The sequence below is a fragment of the Tribolium castaneum genome, chromosome 5 (genome assembly GCF_031307605.1).
Source record: "Tribolium castaneum strain GA2 chromosome 5, icTriCast1.1, whole genome shotgun sequence".
NCBI classification, from domain to species: domain Eukaryota; kingdom Metazoa; phylum Arthropoda; class Insecta; order Coleoptera; family Tenebrionidae; genus Tribolium; species Tribolium castaneum.
The window spans coordinates 14,603,171-14,630,601 of record NC_087398.1 but is presented as its reverse complement, the minus strand read 5'-3'; the positions used below and the strand labels follow the sequence as shown (position 1 = coordinate 14,630,601).

The 27,431-nt window shown below is 32.4% G+C and overlaps 1 protein-coding gene and 1 long non-coding RNA gene across 5 annotated transcripts; both read left to right on the top strand.

Annotated features, from left to right (window-relative positions):
• Positions 1-215: 215 nt before the first annotated feature.
• Positions 216-27,419, top strand: LOC103312419 (maternal protein tudor). Of its 4 annotated transcripts, XM_008192983.3 has the most exons (13): positions 216-426; positions 4,064-4,429; positions 8,861-9,834; positions 9,889-9,957; positions 12,348-12,416; positions 12,471-12,617; positions 12,671-13,099; positions 13,152-13,524; positions 15,113-15,477; positions 15,540-15,842; positions 20,982-22,828; positions 26,406-26,798; positions 26,851-27,419. In XM_008192983.3, the coding sequence occupies exons 2-13, from the start codon at positions 4,070-4,072 to the stop codon at positions 27,150-27,152; spliced, it is 5,631 nt and encodes a 1,876-aa protein (XP_008191205.2). In that variant the 5' UTR covers positions 216-426; positions 4,064-4,069; the 3' UTR covers positions 27,153-27,419. The 4 variants fall into 4 exon arrangements, with proteins under 4 accessions (XP_008191205.2, XP_008191202.2, XP_008191203.2 ...); XM_008192980.3 differs by lacking the exon at positions 216-426 and having other exon boundaries at positions 3,350-4,429; XM_008192982.3 differs by lacking the exon at positions 216-426 and having other exon boundaries at positions 3,351-4,429; positions 26,406-26,597.
• Positions 4,464-5,570, top strand: LOC135266314 (uncharacterized). Its single transcript, XR_010334268.1, has 2 exons — positions 4,464-5,270; positions 5,340-5,570. It is a non-coding gene; the product is annotated as an uncharacterized LOC135266314 (long non-coding RNA).
• Positions 27,420-27,431: the final 12 nt, after the last annotated feature.

Here is a 27,431-nt window from a genome sequence, read left to right as displayed (position 1 = left end):
ACCAGAGGCGAAAATAGAATAAAACAGTCAACAAATCAACAACCCTCTTTTTTCTGTGCACCCTCATAAACCTTTTTTATCAGATTCTTTGGCCTTCACTTCACATTTTTTAAAACCCAACCACTCTTTTACGTTTCTCGTGTTTATTCGACTCGAACGAGCTGAGCCAGCAATGCAATGAAAGGAGATTGAACCAGAAACCAGAACTGAACCGGCAAAAATTATTTAATTATCCGCGTCCATCCCACTAGCATGGATCGTGCTGTAGTAGTCATAGGAAAGCTATTCCGTTGCTAGTTGAGTTAGCTTTTATGTGTTACTATTTTGTGTTGTAATTTCATTACAAGTACCGTTGCGTTTTTGGCCACGAAGAATCCGCATGTGTGCTGCAAGTGCCATGAAACTCTTGCATTTGGAGATTTGAAGGTAAGTGAAAAAGTAATTTAATCCACGAGAGATTAGTTACCAATCAGATCACGTCTTAATACTCTTAATAACGACAAGCCATTTGCGTTTCAATTGCAACAAGAAAATTGCTCGAAAAATTGTAATTAATGGCTTGAGATGAGAACCAGTGGCGGCTCGTAATACCTATACAAGATTCACTACATTATTTCACTTCTTAAAAAAATCCAGAAAAGCGAAAATTAAAGAAAATCGAAGGTTGAATTGAGTTGACATTAAATAAGTAATGTAAGATTGCGTTAAAACTGACTTTTATTCCTTGACACTGTCAAAATTTATGGTTTTCTTCCTGTGTAAAGAAGTTTTGACAACTGTTTGGCACTTTTCAATACGAAACGTCAGCGTCAGATTATTTTTTAAATTTTAATCAAATTTAAGCTTTGTTGGGTCTAATTCGAAAAGTAAAATGTTGTATTCACTTCGTTTTTGTGTAAATCGGTTCATTTATTTCACCTCGTGAATGATAAATTGATAAATCTTTCGTTATCACTCGACGTTTAAAAATCCACGCAATAAAGCGTCCGATTTACACTCAAACTGGATTCTTTAAATTTATCATTAAAAGATCTATTATTAAGCTTTGTTGAGTCGTCTAATTTGAAGAATAAAATATTGTATTCAACTCGTTTTCGAGTAAATTGTTTCATTTAGTTCACAACGCGGAAAATAAACCATAAGTGAAATAAAGCGTCCGATTTACTCTCAAACTAGATTCATTAAATTTACCATTAAAATACTTGACAAAACAAATTTTTATCAAATAACTCCGAATGTGTTAAGATTACGTTAGGGTTGTAATAAGAAAAAAACGTTCATTTTTTAATTCCCCGTCGAATGGTATAATGGGTTGTCATTTAAAATAAGCAAAATAAAAGGCTCTAAAGTTTAAAAAGTTTGAAAATAAATTGAAAATTGTAAGTCTGTTAGACCTTGATCAAGACGTACGTACTAATAATGTCATCAAGAAATCATCGTTTGTATTTTTAATTTATTTTTAAAACTATAGGTGTAAAACCGATTTATTTCGGTTTCTATTTTTTATAACAGTAATCCCTGAACCGATTAAAAAAAACTTTAAGAACATGTAAGAAGCTAGAAAAGCATCCTAATGAGCACTAAAAAATAATAGCATGACATTAAAAAATTATTATTATGACGTCATACTTTTTGGGGATATACTGTATAATCAAAAATATTTTCCTGAAATACGTGAGTATAAATAATGTCTACAAAATATCAAAAGTCCAACGACTTTTGGTTTTACCAATAACTGAGCTACAGCTGATTATTAAATATTTCAAAAATTATGTTATTTTCGTGATATTTTGGGATTTGGGTTATTTTTAAGGTTTGGTAAGAAAACTTTGAGGTAATGTATGATTTTTTTGTATGATCTTAGTTTAGTGATTTTGTATTTATGTTTAACAAAATTTTGTAAAAAAAAGTTAAAATGACGCCATCTTCGACATACTTATTGAGCTAGTGTTCGCTTTTGTTTTGGGTAATAATTTTCAACGAGTTCGTATTTAACTGAAAAAAGCTTCGAAAAAAAGGACAACCATTAAAAAAACACTAATGACGTATTAAAAAGTACATTATTTTCGCCTTTTTTCTTAGAGTTATCTTGTTTGTGTTTCAGAAAACTCTCCTATTTTGTGATATTTCGTCAAAAATAACCAAAATTAGACCGAAATTGACGTTGTTTTGGACTATTTAGTTTGATGTTAGTTCGCCTTGTGAGTTATGAGTGAAAAATTTACTTTGTTTGCATAAAACACGTCGAAAAATCTCAATTTTTTTTTAAGTAGTACTTACATTTTATTTTGATGAGGTTTAGAAAAAAAATTAAAAAAACTCCGAATTTAAATATTAGAAGAAAAAATTAGATTTAGAAGAAAAAAGTTAAAATAATGCCATTTTTAATTCAGTTCCGTTATTTTTTAATTGAGTATAATATTTAAATGTAAAATGAGTTTAAATGCTTTGAAATAAATCAGTAAGGAAGGCTTGAAAATAAAAAAATATATTACGAGTATTTTCGTTTTTCTCCTTAGGTCTAGTTTGTTTTTGATATAAATAATAGTTATTTATTTAACGAGTTTGAGTGTAAATCGGATGTTTTATTTATTTAAAAATGCCAAACAGTTGTTAAAACTGCCTTACACAGGACAAAAACAGGAAATTTTGACAGTGTCGTACAATAAAACAAATAAATAATGAAAATTTTATCGTCTTGTTATTACACCTAATTATTAGTTAAGTAGTAACTATTTTAATTTGCTTTATGAGTGGGAATCTAAATAAATACCATTTTTTAATGTTAATTTTTTTTCGAGGTTTCGTGGAATGATGCATTAATTTGATAAATTTATCATTCACGATCCTTAAATTGTTAAAAGTAAAAGAGGAAAAGAAGTCAAAATCTGATTTAAAATTTTTTTTTGGTACTGATGAACCTTCCGATAGGTTTCTTTAAATTCTCTTTGTTAAATATGATTCAGTATAGCAATAACATTAAAAGAAAAAGAAAAACAAAACTCCTTTTCTTTAGAAATAGTATTACTCAAATATTGATCTATCTATACAAAAAATTATACCAACGAAGCCCGAAATGTTAGATCCTTCATCCTGTTACCTGTTTTGAGCGTTTTAGGACGTTTTTCAATGCAAAAACTCACACAATTTCGTTAGAACGAAGAGAATTTTTCTAAATTAATTTAAACTTTTTTTTTTTAGAATGTATTATTATTACTTTTGATAGCGGCACTTGACGAGCCGCCACTGGTGGTAAGAACGTTTTATGTTTTCATCGCGTTTTGATTAGGTAGCGAAACTGTAACCCGAATTCATTCCTCAAACTTTTGAATTTGGCGCGTTCGCGTGCTTTGGAATGACAAATGCGTAGATGTCGCGCCATTTTTTCTTAACCTTTCTTATTGGTCTTTATCACGGTTTAAACTTCAGCTTGTCAAATTTTCGTGCCGGTAATCGTTGTTAAAGTGTTATGTGGGCAAAATAAGCGTTAACATCCCACTTGGGTACAATGGAGACGCAACCCAACTGCCTCTTCATCACTTACGTGGAGAAAGAGGGCCCGTTTCTGAAAGTGTGGGGCCAAACGGACAAAAACACCTCGCTGTACATTGAGCAAGTGTTGCATAGTTTCACGCCGCAATTCGATAACGGTTTATGCATTCCTCGTCCCGACGCGCTCCAAATCGGCATCTTGTGCTGTGCGAAATACAAAGACAGCAAGTACTACCGCGCACGAATCACCAGCTTGAATTACTTGCATAATCGCTACATCGAGGTCAATTTCGTCGATTACGGCCACCAGGACGTGGTGCCCGTGTCAAACATCCGCTCCTTGGAGGGGTTCGACACCGCGTTCGTCTCCCTGCAGCCCCAGGCGAGCAGTTTCCTGCTCGCTGAGGCCGTGTGCCCCCGGGGGGAGTGGAACGAGGCGTATCTCGAGGAGATTTGCAAGGAGATTCGCTACACTGAAGTTAACTTTAGCATTGTTGCCCAAGTCACTAAACACTATCTTGTCAGGCTTTTTGTGGGCGTTAATGATTTGGCGATTGTTTTGATTTCGAAGGGGCTCATGAGAAACACTTCGCTCACGACGCAGGAGGCCGTGCTTTTGTCCATGATGCCGAGGGCGCCGCTCCAGCCGCCCCCGATTCAGCAGCAGAGTATTGCCACCTACAAGGCGTTCACGCTTGAACCAGGAAGCCAATATGAAGTTTATGTGTCGTATGTCACTGATGGACCGTGCAATTTTTCCGTTCAGTTGAAGCAATCTGAAGAGGTGTTGGGGAAGTTGATGAAGGAGATTAATTCGATGACGCTGACGCCCATTGAAGGGATTCCGATTCCGGGGACTGTTTGTTTGGCGAGGTGTACGGAAGATGGGCATATTTGCAGGGCGGTGGTTACCAATGAAGTTGATGGGCAATTCAAGGTATCAATATTTATAAACTTATTTATGCAAAACACTGCGGGATTATCTAATAAAAAATTAATTAGGTTAGCATTACTTGAACTCGAGACTTGCTGATTTCAAAGGAATTTATAATTGAAAGACAGACTCGACAAGTTTATCTTTGTTTTCTCTCCTTTTTTATTGTAAGACGTGTCGGGAAAAAATACAAGGGTTGTTGTAACAGAAAATCTCCTTTCAGCACTTGGGATATAATTTTCAAGGTTATTTTATCGAGAACTATTTTCTTTTTCATTTATTTTTATGTTTGTTTTGTGTTCAATGAAATATCTTCACTTTTTGAGAAACGTTGACCCTGAACTTTTATAATAAGTAAAAGTCGGCAACGACAGTAAAAGAAATGTTTAACTTTCCCAGTCACCATAAACTGACCAGCCTAATTACAAGTGGGTTTCGGACAAAAATCGGTCACTTTGTGAGTCAGCGTACCTGTCATTTCCTGATAGTCTAAGATCCTAATTAAGGTCGTCCCATCTGCTTACCGAATGAAACTTATTTTTTATCAAATGTAATAAATATATCGTGGATGGGTTGCCTAAAACTTACATAGCGATTCAGATAAAATAAAGAGCCTGACGATCTGGCGATGCAACCCAAAAAACACTTTTCATTTACGCCTTTGATCCAGTTTAAATTAGGATTTGCAAGTTGAATCCAAGTTATCAACTTATGTCACTCTGACATTAGCGCACAGAACGATCATTATTACCATTTAGTTTTCGCGGAATGATAGAGAAAGTAGAGAAGTCTTTTCGGTGTATAAACTACAATACAAAATGTATGAAAGAATGAAACATTAAAGGTAGGTAATCAGTTTGTCCAAAATCATAAATTGCAACAATAAACAGTGAGACAAAAAATTGACTTTTAGCGAAAAAAGTGTTCGAAATGCTGGTCTTCTGCTTGTTTTTTTTTTTGAAGAAAAATGGCCCGATTATACGATACACAAAGATGCGAGATGCCACACTAAACGCTCACCAAAACAATTTATTGGAAATGTGTTTCACTTAGCCACAGTAGATTTTTTGAGCATAGTAGTGACTGTTGTGCACTGTCATTGTTACAAAATTGGGCTTCATCACAATAAAATTTTCTGAAGTAAGTTGTTGCCAACTTGTCTTTATGTTCTGATAAAGAGACAAAACTCTAATCTGCGTTCAAATTCAGTTTTCCTAAGTTCTCGTACTAGATGAACGTGATAGGTAGGAAATTTATTTTTTCTCAGAATGACAAACTGAAGTCTGGCTGATTCCTGTTAGTTCTGTGTTATGTAAGCTTTTAGACGAACTTCATTTTCCAAAGTCCTAGCAGTGTGTTTTCTTCTTTTGCAAAGAGGCAAAGTTTCCACTCAGGACATTTAAAGACCATGTCTCTAGGATATTGTCTATTTGGGAAACGTTGGGCAAACAAATTCATTGCAGCAACAGCAATACAGGGTACAATGACAATAATGACTAGCACCGATGAAAGAAGAAAACTTTGATTGCAAATGCAAATCGTAATTAAAATTAGATCAAGACGTAAATGGAATTTGTTTTTTAGGTTGCATCGCTAGATCGTCAGGCTCTTTATCTTATCTGAATCACCCTGTATGTTTAAGACTGATTAAGGGGGGTATAAAGAGTTCAATTTTAGCCATTTTCTACAGTGTTTTAGCCATTTTAAGTAAGATTTTTAATACATTCTTCCACTCGGGCTCTAGGGGTTTTGTCTTTTAAAATGCAGTCAGTGCCTTATTTAATACAAAAAAAATCTGAAAATTGAAAAAAAATCTTATATAGACTTACATAATTTTCTATTTATTGTAAACATAGCAAATTATGTAGTAAAGTCTTTGAAAATTTTTCCAATTTTTTCCCATCAACAATAAGAATCATTCTTTATTCCTAAGAGCCTTCTTCATGGCCAAAAGCATTTTATTTTTCTTTTAACATTTACTGTTGATGGGAAATAATTTTCACATGACTTGATTTTTTTAGATTTCTTTTAGTTTTCAAAATTATTTCTGAATTAAATAAAGCAGTGACCGTATTTTTTCCCTTATAGCTCGAGTAGAAGAATGTATCCCGTAAAATAGCTAAAATTTAACTTTTTTTACATCCCTTAATCATAGGCAACCCAGTCGGATATTATATTTGACAAAAAATAAGTTTTATTCCGTAGGCAGATAAGTCCAGGATGACCTTGATTCGGATCCCTTAGTACCATGGGATTTTTTTCAAATTTTGATCTAGTTATCCAACTAGATCCAAAATGTTCACCGAAGAACATAATTTTTTTGTTGGAATCTTATTTCTGTAATGGACATCGGGTTAACGTAACTGTCATGGATAAGTAGATCATAATTTTAGAAAATCCCATGGTTTTATTTAGTACAAATCATAAAGAAGAGTATCTCATATGTACAACAAAATATTAAATAAATTACGTAAATAACTAAATCATTTATTGAAATAAATGGGTATTTCAAGTACAAATTATTAAGGTTAGAAAAACTTACAATCGTACAGAGTATTCAAAAATGATTGTTCATCAAGACTATGGGACTCCAATGCACATTGCTGCTTCGTTCGAATAATGTTCCTGAATACTGTCACTAGGGTTTCTGATTTCTCGACTTATTTTTTTTCTGGAGACCTGACAATTCTCGGCTATGAGTTAGTCTTCGAGAAATTAAATAAAAATAAAAATAAAAAATCAGAAAATTGTTAATCAAATGCAAAATAAAATATCGCTTATTATCTCATTAATGACCACCAACATTATTCAATTTACAATTAAATTAAAATTTGATTTACTATTTTAGATATTTTTCTGACAAAACCAGAACAAATAATTACAGTTTGTCAATTATACAAAGAATAAAAAAAAACAGTAATCAATATTAACAGGAACTACTTTAATACAGGATGAATTTAATCGTTGCGCACAAATTTAAAGAGATGAATGATAATTTTAAATGTTATTAAGCCTCTAATTTGAAGAATAAAATGTTGTATTCAATTCGTTTTCGTGTAAATCCGTTCATTTCTTTCACCTCGTGGATGATAAACCACTCGTTTAATAAATAACTATTATAAAAGAAATGTAATAATAAAAGAAAAAAAAAAAGGATAAAGATGAAAGAATGGGCGATTTCCATTTAAGCATCTAATCGATTACTTGAATATAAAAATAATTGACTACTTCAATAATCGTTTTCTCTAAATATTCACTGCCGATCTATCAAATCTATCTCTCCTCTGTGATACCATCCTTTAGACAGGCTGGGTTTGACTACTATTCCTTTTTTTAGTTGCAGTTTTTTTTTCGGCACAGGTCGTAATTGTCCTAATAGTATTTTAAAAGGTGGTAGTAGAGCTCAAAGAAGTCGAAATATCTCAATTTAAAAATTTGGGAAAATCTTGACGAAATCAGAGAAAATTATATAGAAAACACAGGAAAGTTACCTCTGAATATTTGTCGTTTCGAAGATATAGAGGGTGCTACTTTTATTTTAGCGATAGAAAATTTGTCAAAATAATAGAATGTAAACAAAGTTTAATTTTTTTGAAGGCTTGACTCCAATTTTTTTTTATATGAGGTTTTGTTTTCCTGTGGCTGTTTTTGCTGCATTTAACTCAACTTATTTAAACTTCTTGTTGGATTTCCTTGGCTTGGGAACGACTAATAAAAAGAGCTTAAAAAATCGACACCCTAATATTCCAATTAAGATCGTCAAGGACCGATCTGCTTACCGGATGGGACTTATTTTTTATCAAACATAATATCCAAAGGAATGTATCGCGAATGGGTTGCTCTAAAAATAGGGTATAGAGTCCAATTTTAGCCATTTTCCACAGTGTTTTACAGCTGTAGTCTTTGAAAATTATCATTTCCCATCAACAAGTGTTAAGGGAAAATAAAATACTTTTGGTCATGTAGTGGATTCTTGGGAATTATAAGTGATTTTTGCTGTGCTTGTTGTTGATCTTGATATTGTTGTTCTATTAACAAATTCATTACTTCCTGTGTCTGTAATGATGCTTATAATAATAATTTCAATTTAATTTTCAAACCGTTGAATGAGTTCGACTGGAATTGACAATTTTGTTTTTAATATACGCCTAAAATTTTCGGTCGTATTGTTAAATTCCTGCATTTATTTATTCATTTACAATTTGTCTATTTTCCGTTTTATACGAAGAGTCATACGAAACCTGAAAATAATAATAAATAAATCAATTAGATACAATTAAAGTTTTGCTTGTTTATTAGCATATGGGGTTTAAGCTGTCTATTAATTTCGAACATTTTGAAAGAAAATAGCAAAATAGAGCTCAAATTTTTTTGATTTACTTTTACCAACAAAGTAAAATAAGCTTCATTATGTAAATAAGAATTCTCTTCCAGGTGTTCTATGTGGATTTCGGCAACTTCGAAGTCATCCCTTTAGAATCACTTTACGAAATCCCCTTCAAATTCGTAATTCCTAAAGTTATGGCCATCCGTTTCGCCCTTGCAGGCGTCGAAAAATCCACCGTCACGCTCGAAATGCAATGCGCCTTCAAACAATTCGTCGACAATCGTCTCATCCACATGAAAGTTATGCCGATGACGACGCGAACATCACTCCCTCGATGCGAACTCTGGGACCCCGAATCGGGAATCAGCGCTCTGGACATTGTCACAAAAGCCGCTTTGTCCAACTATCCAGACCACATCACACTCCATCGCGGTTTCAGTCAAACCGTCAAAATCAGTTACGTCTTCAGTTGTAACCGATTTTACGTCCAATTGAAAGCGAAACAAGACGAATTATTACGACTCATGTTGGATATTCAAGTTTTGTGTAATGAGGCTGAAACTTTGAACAGTAACACAATTAAAGTTGGATTGCCTTGCTATGCATTATATGAGGGAGATCAACAATGGTACCGAAGTCAAATTGTTGAAGTGCTGGGCGCAGGACAGGTTAAAGTCCATTATGTTGACTATGGGAATGAGGAAGTTGTTTCGATGAATTTGCTCAAACCGATCGAAGGGAAACAATTGACGAAAATGAGGCCTCAAGCCATTGAATGTTGTCTCAACGGTTACCAGAATATGGAACCAGATCTCGAACGTGATAATCTACTCGAAGAACTTATTTTGGAACATGAATTTACGATGAAAGTTGTCGAAATGCAAGGCAAGAAAGCATTGGTCGAATTGATCGATTCGGCGAATTATAATGTGGCGTCGTTATTGTTGGATAAAATCGCAGTTACACGGTCTCAAGTCAGTCCGATGTTGGTGCAAGCCGGTAATAAAATCGAACATAGGAAATATTCGCAGCCTTTTAATTCGAGAGAATCATCGCAAAGGACCGAACAACGTAAACCGGGGTAAGTGTTTTTTTAACACCTATTTTTTCAAAGTTTAAATTGTTGTTGATATAGCGGGCATAGACAGTGGGGTGATTCTCTAAATGGCAATCCTGCATGGAGGCAGGATGCTAGAGGACCTCGGTAAGCAATCAGCTTGCCTTAGATCCTTTGTCTTTTGTTTCTTTGTCTGTGATGTCTGCCTGCACATAATTACATCATTTCTTTAAGCTGTCACCAGAATAAATATTATAAATTATTAAGAATCTGGCACTTCTCAATATGGTTTGGTTGACAAATATAATTAGTAAATTTGTGACCGCTAAAATCACACCTATTTCTTTTACACACTTTGCACGTCATGCACTGTAGTTATTCGACCGAAAGTAAAGAAAGTGTATTACCTTTTTTATATACAGGGTTGTTATTTATGGAATAGGGTCCATGGTGTTAAACCGTTTCAGCTAGAATGTTGCAATTTGTACTTAATGCAAATACTGTTTTAGTTTTTTTATGCATATTTAAGTTTTTAATTACATTGTAAACTTGATTTTTTTTAAAGGTGCCAAGAGTCAATTAAACGGTGTATTAGGTTTTCTACCACTAATTTAATACATGTTTGTTTAAAAAATATATATTTGTGTTTTTTTTTAAATTTGGTCGTTTTTTAACCGGTTCCATTTATAATAGCAACCCTGTATAATGTCAGCGCTGTTCAACGAGATAAAGGCCCGAGATAAAGATATTATTTTCTATGTATATCCAAGATTTCTTGAAAGAAGGTTAAAAATTTGCTAAATTTTGTTCCATTATGATATCAAACAATTTGAATGGTTCCCCTAGATTATTTTTGAGAGAGAAACTTACTTATTTGCCAAGATTTCAACTAAATAAGGTAAAATATGATTAAACTAGAACCAGATTTATTATTTGTTAATAATAAAAACAAACATCATATAACATTATAAACACTGATAAACAAAAAGTACAAAGGAATATGAAAATATGATTTTGTATCGGACCCCACGTTGGGCGCCACTTTGTTACGTGCCCGGGGTATAAATTGCTGATCTAAATTACATCTTTCATACAATCCCGTAGAACCGCAGAATCTTTGTGTATACATTTTTAAAAGAGTTTAGCCATCAGAAGACACAAAATTATATAATTAATTCCTCCAGTTTTGCGGTAAACGGGATAACAGAAAAGTAGAATAGGAATGCATACATCAATAAGTATAGTACCATGCGATCATTCGAATTTATAATTATAGTAGGCGGTTTTTGTCTTTGATTGAAAAACTAGCATAAACTGAGGTAGAAAATGTATTCTAATTGAATATTGTCATTCAAAACATTATTATTTGACCCTACAGTTTGATCAGTTATCACAATCGGCGTTTTCATACAAGTTAAAAAAATGATAAAGCTTTGTCAAATTATAAATTCAAATGGTGGTATTTATTTATGTATTTATTTAAATCTATATCTTTGATACATTTAATAAATTATATCTAATTAATAATTCCTAAAATTAGAAGTTACTGCATTTTTAAAACTAAAGCAGCCTAAATAAAAAAATGTGTTATTAAAAAATATATCTTTGGTTTTAGTCTAGACAAAGTCAAAATGATGTGTTTTACATCTTGTAAAAAAACATTTTAAATAAAGCTCTAGTTTTTTCAAGTTTTTTTTTTACTTGATCGAATGACCATTTTTGCATAGAAATTTTAGTAGAATCTACAACTGGATGTCACTTTTCGATATTCTCATGAGTTTCCAGCTCGGTTTCTAGTATCAATACTGCCGTTTTGTGGTAGATACTACTTTTAAGAAAGAAAAAAAGCAGAATATGATGATAACAACATCGATTTTCTGGATTCTAGTTTAGTTTTTCAGGGTATTTTGTTGTTAGAGTAGTTTAAAAACCTCAGTCAGTTTACGAAACAGCATAAAGAAAAATTTTTTATTAACTCATTTGATTTCATCATTATTACAGCGATTTTTACATTAGGGTTAATTTATTGTTGTTCAGATAGTCATTACAAGTTTTCTAACATTTAATTGAAATCAAATTTTAACTTGTTATTAATTTGAGTTTTGTCAATACAACGCAAATTGCAACTTTAATCGAGCTAGATGAAATTTTAATTCGGTCTCTGTAAATTGGCCCATTAAGAAATAAATTGTCCCGTCTTAAAAAAATCACAGAGAAATTTTTTTAAACGTGTTCTTTAGAGTAGCATTTTTATCATTAACTTGATCCAGCTGTTTATCTCTTGATGGGGCCCCACGTTGGGCGCCACGTTATAACGTTCTTGAGCCAGAAACTAATTTTGAGTGATTGTGCTATAAAAACGCAAGATGCGATATTAATTGATTTTCACTTTATTTATTTCTTGATTCCTAAGAAAGGTTGGGCAGCGCTGTAATTGTATGTAATTATAAAACAAAGGTTTTGGAACTAAAATGTTTGCACAAAGCACTTTTATCTTAAGTTATGTCTAAGTAATTAATAAGATTTTTTTTATTTAGAAGTCGAAACAGCTTCGACTCCGAACCCGACGAAAACAATACTTGGAGGCAAAACAATAAAGGTTTCAAGTAAGTTTCAGTTATTTATTTTGATTTTTCCACAACCGTTTTATTTTTTCGTAGTAAAAATTACGATCGAAATAAACGAGACGAATTAAACGATTCCACCGATAGCGAAAGACATAGCACTAAAGGTTTTAATCGAAATGATAGAAATAGAAACGAATCACGAAACACTGAGGGCTCTTGGAAACAAAACAGTGGTTTCAAGTTAGTAATTTTGTTTTCGTGCTTTTATGGGATAACATTTTTGTTTGTTGTAGTAAAAGTCAGGATAGGTTTAACAAGGATCGGAATAATCGAAATAATGATTGGGGTGGTAGTGGAGATGAGCGTAAAAATTTCAGAGAGAAAGACAGTTGGGGTGGGGATAGAAATAATGACCGGCAAAATAATTCCAAAGAAAGTTGGGGTGGTAATGACCAACAGAATAGTAATTCTCCTAATGATGGTTGGGGTAGTAGCAAGGAAAATTATCGACAGAATTATAATTCGAGGGGTAATAAAGGCGATTGGGATAACAATCGCGAAAATGACAAGCGGAATTTTAATTCGCGGGAAAACAACGATTGGGGTGATCGCAAAGGTTTCCAACCAAGAGATAGAGACAATTTCAAACCGAGAAAAAGATTTGAAGACGGAAACAATGACTGGAATAATGGAGATAAAGATAGTTCTCAACCGTGGAAAAAGTTTGCAAACATTTAAATCACTGGACGCGTTTTTTGATTAATGCGATTATAGATCTGAAGACGGCGGCGGTGATTGGAATGCAGATTCGACACATAGGTCTGGTGGTGGTTTTAAAAAGAGGGAATTCAAGCGAGAGGCAAGCGAACTCAGTTCGAGCGGTTCCGAGAAAAGTTTCCGAAAAGGGGGCAATTTTCGGAACAATAAACCCGATTTTAGGAAACCAAACAGGTCACCTAGAGGTAATTTTGGTGGTGATTCAGGTGATGGATGGAACACTGGAGCTAGTACCGCTACTGAGGTACTTAATGCTGCTCCAAGTACAGCCAAATTTACAATCTTAAATGTCGACAATACTGAGGCTAATGTTGTAATTAGTTGGTTCCATAATCCGTCACAATTTTACTGCCAGATTGAAAGTACTCAAGTAAGTGTTTTTCTCTATTTTTTTAGTTTGTTACATTTTTTAATATATTTATGTCACGAAAAATTTAATTAATTAGTACATTATTATTATTAAGTACTTTAAGGTCCGGTTTATAGAAAGCATCAAATTTTAATACGTTGTTAAAAGTTAACAACCCGAATAAACTAATCAAATTGGCTCAATTTGGTCACGTGATCAGCTAATAACGCGAATTAAATTAATGACACTTCAATAAACCGGTCCTAAAAGTGTGATCAATTGATCATTTTTCACGAGTTGCTGTAGTAGAGTTACAAAAAATGTTTTTTAAATGACATCGATTTTTTTGATCAGATTTTGATCAAAATCGCTTCTAATTTAGTAATATTGCTTTCAAGCAAGTGTGTTTTTTTTAATAAATTACTAAAGTTGCGTTTTCAGTGAAGATTTTTCTAACTTGGCTGAAGTGGATGTTTTTATTCGTGAAAAATTCTACGAAAATTGTTTACTCAAAAAAGCTCAATCAGTTATATTTTTTGGTCAAAGGAATGTTAACAGGGTGTATCAGAAATTCGTGTGTTAATTTTAACACGGAATAAAACTCTTCAAATATAACAACTTTTTATATAACGTTTTACAATATTCTTATTTATAATTTTCACTGTTTTCCTTTTTTTGTGCAAATGAGCTGGTCAGTGTTTAATAATTAGTTTGCATTCATAGCAACAATTTTCATTGCTGTTTTAAATTATTTAAATTGTCCGTTTCTATCACAACGAAAATAGTTTGGCTCTTTTATTTTTGTACCCATAGACGGGTACACGTTTAAATATGTTATCTTTTTCCAAATATTAAGTAAATTTGCGAATATTTTATTGACAAATTATAAATAGAAAAGATGTTTTATTTGTTGTGCTTTGTTACCTATTAAAATTAAGACAGGTATTTCTGATACAATCTGTATATCTCAAAAATTAAAGAATTGTTACTGCTGTCTTCTTTGTTACTAGGTTCCATAATAATTATAACAAAATTTTTTTTTGTTTTACATTAATTCTCAATTTATGACCAAGTTTATTCCAAAAAATACAAATGCCCTGTTGTCACTTTTTCTAATAATCTGGAATGAGGCAAATTTGTTTTTGTTGGTATTAAAATTTACCCTAACATATAACATTTTGGTGTTGCCATGTTGACAATGAAAAGATTTATTCGAAATGGTTGAAAAAATTAGGGGATTCCATTAATTAAACATGTCTAAGACGTCATTTATTATTCAAAAACCGGAATGTGGAAATTTTTAAATTTAATTGAGAATAGTGAACTTTTTTTAAAGCAAATAATTTCAGTTTTATGAACCTATTTCATAATTTTGGTGCTCACTGTATAACAGATGCAATGAAGATAATAAATTATTTAAATTTAAAAAATGATGTAATCCAATTTCCAATATGTAATCAAAATAGTACACACAAACCACATACAATTACAATATCATCTAGAAATTAAATTAACAGAAAATTAATTTTTTAATTAAAAAATTCTCTACTATTGCATTGAATTGCTAGAAATATGTAATAATAATAATTATTGTTAATTATTTTGACAGGACGAGTTCAAACGAATGATGGAAGAAATCCAACAAGCATACAAAGGCCGTCAGGCGGGTACTGCAACTGTTGGTGCCCCCGTAATTGGATTATTTCCCGAAGATCGTGTCCTCTATCGGGCCAAAGTCTTGGAGACTTTAGGCTCTCAATATAAAGTTTATTATGTCGATTTTGGTAATGTTTCTGTGATAGATAAAGTGTGGCCAATCGAAAAGCGATTTATGGAACTTCCCGCTCAGGCTATATGTTGTAAATTGAGGGGAATTGACCCACCTACAGACACTTGGCCTGAAGCTAATAACTATGGTCAGTATTTCGACAAGAAGCAATTCTTTTGTAAATTTATTTCAACAGAAGATACAAGGTATTGTAATTTTGTTGAAATTTGGTTTCGCGTTTCATAGTGTGTTTTTTTCTTCTTTGAAGAGTTGCTATAGAGTTGAAATATGATAACGAAGATATTGCAAGCTTGTTGTTGAAAGATGGGTTAGCGAAAGCTTGTGTCACGCCACCAGAACCCGAATTGCCTTTACTGATTGGACAGCAATTTAGAGCGTTGTTGCTCAGTGTTAATAGTTTGGGTGATTTCTTGATGTCGCTGCAGAACGGTGCTGTGTTGAAATGTAGTGTTTTTAATCTGAGTGCATCGACCGAAACGTGGGAGGATAGTCTCAAGGAGAAGATCAACCACATTTTGATTGTTTACGTCGACGACTTGAAAGAGGATAGGTGAGTTATTTACGTAAACATTTTCTTATCGTTTTGTTATTGTTAATTACTGGGAAATGAAGCATTTACTCTTTTTATAAAAACGCTGCACAGTGGAATTTGTAGGCAAAGTCACGTCGGATGATTGAATAGATAAATATTTTAACATTGAATTGAATTTATAGAAGTGTTTTTAGAAAAAACGTTAATTTATTGAAAGAAAATTAATTCAGTTACATAAGTTCGTTGTGACTTTTCGACACTTTAAAAAATGAATTGTACAAATTTAACACACTAATTTGGATTGAAGTTGATGTTAAGTGTTTTAGCATGTTCCACTGAGTTTAATTTTTGAATCATTTGTTTTACAAGATTTTGTCAGGTCAGGTCAGGTGTGATCAAAAAAACTTGGTAAAAAAACGTTTTGGTCATAAAACGTTTAAAATTCACACAAATAAGGCGAAATTGGTGGTATTTTAATCACTTTAGGTTATTTTTATTCCTGATTGCATAAAAAATAAACAAAAAAAAAACACAAAATGATTTTATTCCTACCTATTCAAGCTCCTAGCTGAAGAATCACGGAATTAGATCGACATTCTTAATTCAGTCTAGTTGTTTTTGAATAAGAAATTAATTGTACAAAAATTAAATGTCAACCATAAAATAGCCAAAATTGTATTTTTTTTGTCTTTTTGGGGAGTTCAAGCACATGTTTTGAGGTAAAAATAAAACTTGTCTGAGCGATTTAGTGCCAAAACTTTATTTGATTTATTTCACTCGATTTACCTGATTTTTGAGCAAATTTCTTTCAGAAATAAATAATGTTTGGCTCAAATTTTTGAAGCAAATAGACACGTGTTTGAAGATATTTTCTCATTTTCTTATTAGAAACGGAGTGGAAAATCACTAAATTATTGGAGTAAAATATTCATCAAATTGATTGGACCTAAAATTTTGTGAATTCTGGAATTTTCAAATCTTTAAATACATTTTTATATCAAAACTGATTTTTTCTTAGAAAAATTTTGATTGTGAAAATTGGATTATTTCAACCAACTTTCAATCAGTGATTCATTATTAAATTTATTCCACAAGAACTTTTTATAGTAATAAATGTTGGTTAAAAGTAATGTCATTTCTGTCGCTCTCGAGCATTTACTGCTAGAATCTCAGTTTTTTTTCGAGATTTCGGTTGAAGTGACTGAAAAATTACCAATTTAAAAATGAGTGTTATTTAGCTTTTTTCGAGTTTTGTTGAGGAAAAAACTAGTTTTTGTTTGCGAAACATTTACAGAAAATTGAATGAAAATTCACCGAATTGGATCTACATTGGTGTTTCGTATCTTATTTAGGTCGGAACTGATTATTGTGCATCAACTAGTCAAAACACATAAAAATCACAAAATAAATGAAAATTGAGGTTATTTTTTCTTGATGTAGCTCGCTTTGAACGAAATTTCATTAAAATAAGCTAAAACTCTAAAAGTTCAGAGATGTCGCTAAAACAAACCGAAAAATCACTAAATTAAGTCGAAAAGTTTTGGTTTTTTAGCAAGTTTTTTACTTAGAAGCAAAAATAAGCTCAAAATGTGATTCAAATCCCACCGAAGAAATTAGGTCGAAATAAACTGCAATTTTTGTGTTTTTTTTTAATTGGTCACTGAGGTCGGTTTTAAAGAAAGCTTATTTAAAGCACTAATTAAATTAAATTAAGTTTAAGTTAATTTCGTGAATCAACCAATCAAATTGGTTCAATTCATGATAAGTAATTGCGGATTAAATTAATGACTAAAATTAATTAATGGCTAAAACTGGCTAAAAAAAATGTAAACTTTGCTCTAAATTGATACTAATTTTATTTTATTCCAGTCAATTAGATTTTTGTCAAAATTCTCTCCAAAATTACAAAAATTAAATGAAAGTTATTTTGCATGTTTCACTGAAATTCGTTTGTTTCTGAGCGTAACGAAAGAAGTGCTATTCCTACTTTTTTTTAAACTTTGAAACACGTTTCTTACCCAAATACACCGATCTGAAAAATTATTTAATTTGGTAAAAAAGTTTTAAACACGCCGAGAATCGCACAGTATTGATCATATGATCAATTAAAATTTGTACATTCGGTTCACTTTCATAAAAACCATTGTGATAGAAATTATATGAGTTGTCATGGTAACAGGTTAGTCAATTCCACTTTAATGGTTTTTATGAAAGTGGGCCGAAAGTAAACAAACAAAATTTTTTGTAACTTCTCTTAAAGTGTCGAAACGTCGCCGTCGCGGCGAATTTGAAAATTGTTTTATTTGTCATTTGCCCTGAAGAAATAAATACAAAGCGATCAAAACGTGCTTCTATCAACTAAGCTTAAACATTAAGCACATATGTCTGCGGAATTTAAGCCCAATGCCAGAGGAAAAATGTCAAAAAAATTAAGCAAATTAAATTATTGTTGGAATCCAGTTTTGTCTCAAATTCACGGCATCTAAGAGTTTACGCTTGAGGTTAATTTCATATTAAATTTTGACAGCACAACACCGGACACACGTTCTCAAGTAATATACCTACTTGATAGAAGGACTTTTTGTCAACAAAAAAAGTTGCATCTTAGATTTTTTTAATTCTAAGGGTCTTGTCTCACCAACAGAGACTTTTTCACTGCACTTTTCATACTTCATACTTATTGGTGTATTTGGCATCACTCGGGATATAATTACTGAATATTTTAATTTCTCATATTTGAATTAGTAATTTGTTTCTAAAGTATAAGAAATTGCGGTTTCTGCAAAATACTTTAAAATATTCATTTTGGATCAAAGTTCGTACCAAAAGCGTGATAATTATTGGATGATATTAATAAAAATTAGTAACTACTTGTGGCCGAAATAATCGCCTAAGGAATTCGAACGTGCTAAATATTGTTAGCTAGCACCGATAGTTTTCGAGTTATTAACATCTTTAAAGTTTGTTTAACACTCGTTTACGGAATTTTAGAAATATCTTGGGATCGCCAGGAATACTCCAGAATTGACAAAATTCTAAACAGAATTGTTTGGAGAATCCGAACGTCTAAAGTTCAGTTTTTATCTAAAAAAAACTGTACCTGCAGACGAATCTGTAACTCACTATTTACTCGGGTTTTTTGATAGTTCTAAAAAAGACTTCTTTATAGTTGACTGTTTTCTGACTATTAACGTGATCCAAAAATTGGTTTGACGCTTTCGATAAAAAATTAATGATAAATGATAATCATAGAATAAGAGAGAGGAAGAAGCGAATCTCTCTGTCTACCCCTCGTTTTTTCGCGAAAGCGCCACCTAACCCTGAGAGAACGAACTAATTCGATAATAGCGGGAAATTCAAACAGGACATTTTATTTATTTTCCAAATTTAAAGAATTATAAATGTTAAATGTTTCTGTACTCATGCACTGTTACGAGACATTTTAATAAAAAAGCATCTGTAACAGTTGCAATAGCACAAAAACATTTAACATCGCTTAATAAAATGAAAGTCTTTCCAATAAAAATTTATTAAAAAAATAATAACGTGCTGGAATGTATAGGCAAAATTAATTTAACTCGAATTGTTCTTCATAAACATACTCAGATGTAATAATATATGTAAATACATTGTCTAAATATACACAATGATCCAGAGAAACTGAGTATGTTGGCATCAGATTAAATTATTAAATTGCTACCTGAAAGTGTACACTATTAGTATCCTTTAAAATTTAAATTCAGATTGCTAACAGACACAGTATTTCGGGATCACTCTGTATAAATACATCAGTTTTGTTGGTTTGATTACTTGTCTACAGACTGTTCAGAAAAACAAAAAAATCATCAAAATTTTGCTTGGAGCCTTTGACAATAGTCCAATTTTTAAGTCCCTTAAGGCTAAATTTAAACAACTATTTTTCGAAATTTATTCGCGGTTATAAGGTTTACGGACGTTTGTAAAAGCGGCCCTAACACGTACTTTAACAGTTTGATGTCAAAGTTCTTCATAAGTTTTGAAATTTTTTAAAAGTAATCTCGATTGCATCATAGTTATTAGTAAATTACTCAAACACAAGAGAATTACAAGTGTGCTAAAATTATTTTAAATAAAAAGCCACATATCTGATATACATAACTATAACTGGAAGTTAACTGATTAAAACTACCATGTAATCATTTAAATTTATAATAATAGTAGGCTTTAATATTGATTAACTTGTATGATACTTGTAGAATACGTTTTTTCGATTAGTTTCTAACTTAAGCAATCACAAAAAGGACGAAATTTGTTTTTTTAACAGGCATAGGCGTTATAACATTGTGTAAAACAACATAAAAGATTAAGACATAGAGGGACATGGCGGATTTGAAAACCTTGAACCATAGCAAGTCCTAAACTCCCTGCTTTCACAAAATACTAGCTTCACAACTACAATAAATTTATTTATTATTATGATATACCTATTAATTACTGCACATTATATTTAACTCGTCTTCATGGGATTTTCAATTACATCCCAAGAACCGTTATCATCTCCAAGGACGGTCTTCATCTCCTAAACATCAAGAAATTCCCTTATTAGAGAAGTTTGTGTGATCCTTGATTGATTAATATCTAGAAATCGCAATTAATTGTTGTATAGACACCTTTCAATAACGTTTACCTTAATTTGCCTTAAGTTGATTAATCCTTCATTAAAACACTGTCATTCACACTCTACACTAGATTCAAATAAAAGATCCATATAAAAGTAGAGATGTTTCATCACAAAAACACCCAAAAAATCACGTTAAATCGTTTTCTGAAGTCTCTAAAACACATTAAAACAAAATGTCGCCAAAAACCGCAACGACAGCAAAATAATCGGCTGTTGATAAATCAAAGAATTAAAAAGAGAAGTGTGCCCACGTCGATTATTTTTAAGTGAACCTTCTTTACTTTTAGCAAAATGTGTGACAGATTCCTTTAAATTTACAGATTTCTTTGCAACTGACGCGACCTCTAAGCTGGAGCACACTATTTTAAAATAGTTTAAAACTATTTTAGCCGTTTCCCCCCTTTGCCCCACCCCTCCCAGTGAACACATAATTTGTATACACTTTCAGGAGCCTGATGATAATGAAAACAGTACCAATATTTTTTGTATCGTTGCAGACTCGAAGTGACTTTATACGATGAAAACGGTGCGAAAATCAAGCTTATTAACAACGACGAGGGCGCCTACGAATCGGTCGAACTCCTTTGTCCTTACTTAATCCTTAGTTCGCAAATTTCCGGTGAAATTGCACACATTGAACAAACCACAGTTTATCTTCAACCGGCCGATTGTGCCGAAAATATCCAATACTTCCTAAACTCAGCATTCGAATATTATGAAAGTTTCACCCCCGAAGAACCCCTAACACCTACCGAAGGTTTCGTTTATGCCGTTAAGAGCCCAGACACTAATTGGTATCGAGGCCGTGTCGTAAGCCTCGACGATAATAAACAAGTCACAGTGAATTACATAGATTATGGCAATTCGGAACAAGTTAATTTCGATGCTTTGCGAGAACTTACCGCCGAATTTATGACAATTCCCATTTTGTGTGTTCCTATAGCGATTAAAGGTGTTACGGAAGAATTAATCGGTGAATTTGTTTCGATTAATTTGACGTTTACCGAAACGGGGCTAGAAGGCACCTTACAGGAAAAGGAAGTGACTGTAGTACCGACTGAAGGCAAACAAATTGAACAAATTGCGACTGACGTAACCGAAAAACCGAATCTCGAAGAAGTGGCTCAAACTACTTGCGGTACTCAGGTCGTACTAAGTCACACTGATAGTCCGAGTGATTTTTATTTACAATTAGCCGAATCGATTGAAGGTATCGAAGAATTGCAAGCGAGGCTTCAGGAACTAGCTCCGGAAATGACCGATATTGAAAATCCAGTTATTGGAGTACTTTGTGCTGCACCCTATTCTGTGGATCAACAGTGGTACCGAGCACAAGTCTTAGACGCTGATAGCGACATAACTACGGTACGTTTTGTCGATTATGGCAATACAGACGTTCTGGATAACCACACAACTCGCGTTAAAACCCTTCCAACTGATTTACTTTCTTTGGAAGTTCATGCGACCAGATGTCGCCTCAAAATCAAACCAATCGACGAAGAATGGACAAGTGTTGCTTCGGAACGCTTCGAACAATTGGCCAGTGTTGAGAATCTCACCGCACAATTTATCAGTCAAGACGAGAAAACCAACTATGTGGAATTGTACTCAGACGGTACCAACGTTCGCGAGATTTTAATCGCGGAGAATTTGGCGCTTCCTGACGAAGTCGTACCGGAAGCAAGCAGTACTGTTGGTTTTGTTAGCCACTTAAATTCGCCCTCCGAGTTTTGGATCCAGTTCGAAAACTGTGTCGAAGGCCTGGAATGGGTTGCGGAACAGTTATCCGGAGCGGAAAATTTCCCCGAACTTGAAGATTTGGCTCCGGGGGTTTTATGCGCGGCGTTGTTTCCCGATGATCAAATGTGGTACCGTGCCCGGATTTTGTCGAATACTGTCGCTGGGATTGAAGTACTGTTTGTCGATTATGGCAATTCTTGTACGAGTTGTAGTCTGAGAGATCTTCCCGAAGATTTGGTTATGTTGCCACCACTGGCGCAAAAATGTAGTCTACAAAAACCGGAAGGTTTGACGGTTTGGGGGCCGGAAATGGTCCGGAAGTTTGTCGAGATTGCGGCAGATGGTCAAACTACTTTCCATGTGAATAAGTTGAGTACTGGCGAGACGGCGTCCGTTGTTTTGTTGCTTGATGGGGTTGATGTCACTACGTTGATTGTGCCCCAGACTGAGGAAGTGAGTGTTAAGAGTTTTGAAGGGTTGGATGAGATTGTGTTGGTTAAAAAAGGGGGTGAGGAGATGCAAACGAAGTTTAAGTTGGAGCCGCTTCCCGATGGTGTCTGGAGTGAGGACTCGGTAAAGAAGTTTGCAGAGATGAATAATAACGGTAAGTTTAGAGAAAATGTTTTCCTTTTCCACTTTGCGTAAAGCAAATTTTCCTATTATTTTTTTGACGTGGCAGCTGCAATTATATAGGATTTTCGTTCGTATCACAGAAAAAAAAGGGCAATAATACATTGTATAAAGAAAAAATTACAAAACTTTTATGGTAGATAACCAAGTTTTGGCTTCTGGCGTAAGTTCATAGATTTCATTGAAGCCTCTTTGTATCACTATTTATTTAAAGACAATTGATTGTTAAATAGTCAAAAATTAATCTGATACATTCTGAATTATTGGAAAAGGTGTAGATTTATACTGCTCCATAAATGATATAGATCATTCGCACAAAGTGAATTTATAATCAGTTTTAAACAAGTGTTTAGGTTCGCAAAGAAAACATTTTTTTCGTTCTTATTCGGAAATAAAATTAACTAGACGCCCTCTGGTGATGACTTTTGAACTATGTCGAAAACAGTAACGAAATTTCGTTATTCCACATTTAAATGACATTTAATGAATTGTTTAACAATTTTGCGTCTATAGTGTTAATTACTTACATTAGAGAGCATGACTTTAAAAGTACGTGGTGGTAAATACGAGCTTTGACTTTGGTTCTGCTGTTTTTCGTGGTATAAAGTGTTTATTGTTGGAATTTGAAAGTGGATAAAAAGTGAAAAAGATTTAAATTTTCTGTACAAAGTGTTATCAAACAGTTGTCTAATTAAAGACTATAGTAATGGATCACAGCGAACACAAAGTTGGGCTCAATAAATTAGTGAAGTTTGTGAATTTTAGGTTAGAATTTTTTCACTGATAAAATCATGAAATACTTCGATAAATCAACAAAATTACAATTAAGATTAACAACTGCTTATACACTTAAACATAAATTATGCCAAAAGGTAGGCTTTTCAATGTCTTTGTAATAATTTTCCAATAAAGAAAGTGAACCAAAAAGTCATTCGTTATTCGTGTTTTCATCGTCATCTCTAATTTGTCAAGATTCGTTTCTTCCACCAAAGATACAATAGTCATTCCGCATAGGCAATGTAATAATTGTGAAGCCTCAAAATTTGTACAACGCTCAAAATATCCAAACAAACATTTTCCCGCCATTATGGTTACTGTTTTCGACCTAGCTCAATAACGCCCCCAACGGTAACTTTACTTCCGAATTAGAGTTACATTTTATTATCTTTTTATTACAAAAAGGTGGAATATAATAAATGCACTAATAAATCGCATTTCATTTGCATAGTTAATTTTAAATTGATAGAAACAATATAATGAATATAGAAATTAGTTAAGAATATAAAAAATGTGTTAAAAAATACAAATTGAATTGATCTAACAACCAGTGAATAGGCCAGGGCTTTTTCCTTACTCAGTAATTAATTAATATAAAGGTTACTTGACTATTGCGGTAATTGGTTAATCGATAATTATTCAAAAAATAATTCCATAATAATTCATTAATCGATAACCAATTAATTTTTTAGGTGTATTTAATTTGAGGACAGTTTCATCTCTCATTTCCATCAGTTGATTAAAAAAATGATTATGCATTTGTAAAGCGTTTTATTTGTTACTACATTGACCACATTCATATTAGTTTATAAAATTAAAAGACCAATAAAAAAAACAAAAGTAAAGCACTAACGAAACTGAGTTACTAAGTTTTTACTGTTCTCAATGAAATGAAAAACAATACAACAGTTAATCACAGAAACTGAAAACAATTAGAAAAGAAAAAAAATATAGCGAGGGAATTTAAATTGAGAAATATGAGAGACATGGTAAAGTGATAATCAAAAATGAAAACAATGCTAATGAAGATTAAGAAATACACAATAACGTGGGAAACCAAATGAAAAAGTGGAAAATAAGAAAAAATCAAAATAATACGTCGCCTGAAGAAAAAACTGGGAGGAATTTTAAGATTGGAAAATGAAAATTCCGAAATGAGGAATTTTAAAACAGATAATTAAAGTGACTAATATCATTAACAATAAATAAGTACGACACAAACGGGAAAACTAAGAAAACTTATCAAGGAACACAATTTAAAAACAAAAAAACTATAAATAAATGGGCCGACTAAGAATAAAAAAGGCGTCATATAATATGAAAATAATGAAAACTGCTGAAATAAGTACATATGTGTTTGATTTCAACAGATACAATTGCGATCAGTGATCAAAGAAAAAGAACATCATATTTACGAAAAGTCGTAATTAATACAAAGAAAAAATAAAGTATAAAAAACTATCAACAATTCTTAATATCATAATAACATGTTTTCTGTTTTGCAACGGTTTTTAGGCTTTGTATGAAGAGGTACATTTTAAAAAATCAAAATCAAATTAGCATATCAAAAATTAAACATAAGTTGAGGTTGAAAGTATTAGGAATCTGGAGACATTCTGTACGATGTATACAACACTTGAAAATAAAAGGTTTTTATTTAAATTATTTGTTTTCAGTATATACTAATAACAATAGGTGAAACATGAAGTACTATTATAAATTCACGCTTTAAGAGTTAAGTTTTGAGAGTTAAAGTTGTTCAATCAACTAAAAAATCCTACTGAAAACGACAGTTATGATTTTTCACATTCAACTTGCGCTTTTATTGTAATTTATTTATTTATTTTATTTATTTTCTCTTTGATTAATCGTTAATCGTAATAATTTTTAACCTGCTTAATTGTAATGCATATTTTATTCAATGTATCGACTTTGAACAAAACTAAATGAGATTTTAGCAAAAAACTCATTTCCAAAAATGTAATAAGAATTAGAGTTGCAGTTTTTTGTTTTCACAATATTGATTAGTGCTTTAAGCACAAACTAACAGAAGATGCCAGAACATTTGATTTTTCACTTCAGTAAATGATTTTCAATTTCATACAATTTTTCGAAATCTTGTTATATTTTTTTTGTTCTGGTCAACAAGCCAGATGTTTTTGTAGCCTTTTCAGTTGTAACTGAAATTATTTTTTTTACAAAAAGGGACAAACTCCTACTTTCAACCGCGTTTTTAATGTCAATTTTTTTTATCAAATATTCGTATGACCAAGAAATGAAAGGTTAGAAACCAATCACTAAGTCAAATATGAAAAAAAAGATTAAGCATTTTTATTAGTCTAAAAGTATAACAAAATTAGAGAGGTGAAAAAGAATTGTTATTGAAGGACTTATGTTCACCAGCGACATCTCAAAAATTATTTTTTTTTTAATCAAATATTTTGCACTACTTTAGATTTGAAATACTGTACACTAAGTATCACAGAATTTGCATTTAATTTATTATAGTGGCCACTGGAGTAAATTCAAATTTCGAAAAATGTTTTCTCAACTTTCTAAACAACGTTTAGGCGATGTTGGTTTTGTGATTTGTCGCAGGTGAACGTTTTGCTGTTTAACTCCTAAACTTTCTAAAAATTGATACGAAGGGAGGAAAAAGGAACAACTTACTACAAGGAATAAAGCGCACGCCCTTTTCTTCGCTTCGCTTTAATAACATGTCTTCTTGACTGAAGAGTTACCTATTTTGAAACTATTTTTCTATTGTTGGCTAGGAACCACCGTCTTCCAGGCCGAATTCGTTTCAGACGATATGATTCGATTGTACCTCGGTTTGAATGACATTCGACTCGAATTGAACGGAATTAAAACCACAACACCGACATCTAGTCCGCTGAAAACACGAACAACTGACACACATTCCACACATGAAACGAGTACCAGCAGTACTGAAGCCAATCTTGACGGTAATGAAGGGTTTGTTAAGGGTTTGGTTGCGGAAATCATTGAAAATAGTACTAATCTTCATGAGTGTGTTGAAGAGGATGTTTGTGATGAAGAGTGCATAGACATTATTAAATCATTACTAACTGACATTATCGAAGAGAGTACTAACCTAATCGAGACTACACAAAGTACTAATCATGAATTAAATGTTGAACTAATAGGTAATTAACTCACTTTTCAATCGCACTAAATTTGCATTTATTGTTTTATTAGAAAATGCGGTTCAGAGTGAAGAAAAAGAATTTGAATCTAAGTCTTCAGAAAAAGTTCCAGTTGCTGAAACTGTGACTATGGAAGATGAAAAAAAGGAAACTGAAGCTGTGACCCCGGAAGAAGTTCCAACTGTTATCGAGAAAAAAGAAGCTGAAACTGTGACTTCAGAAGAAGTTTCAACTGTTAGTGAGAAAAAGGAAGCTGAAAAACCAGCTGAAGACATCAAAACGACAGAAGCTGTAGTAGCTTCAGATAATTCCGAAAACCAAGACAAGCCTGAGGTAAAAGAAAATGACCAATAATTTGTTGTTTTCTGTAGCCCTCCACAGTAATAAAGCCTGAAACTCTGTATATAAACTATTACTATTAGAATTCGATTTTAGTATTTTTATATTCATTCATTTTTAATGCTGATTTTTCAGTTTTGTTGTTTCAAGTCGAAAATTGTTATTGTTTTTTTAATATTAAAAATGTATTAAACCAGTAATTAGCTTGTACCGTTCAGTTTGTTGATTCAGAAAATGTTTTCTTTAAATGTATTTAATTCTTTAATAAAATTATCGTTTAATCTTGTGCTTTTG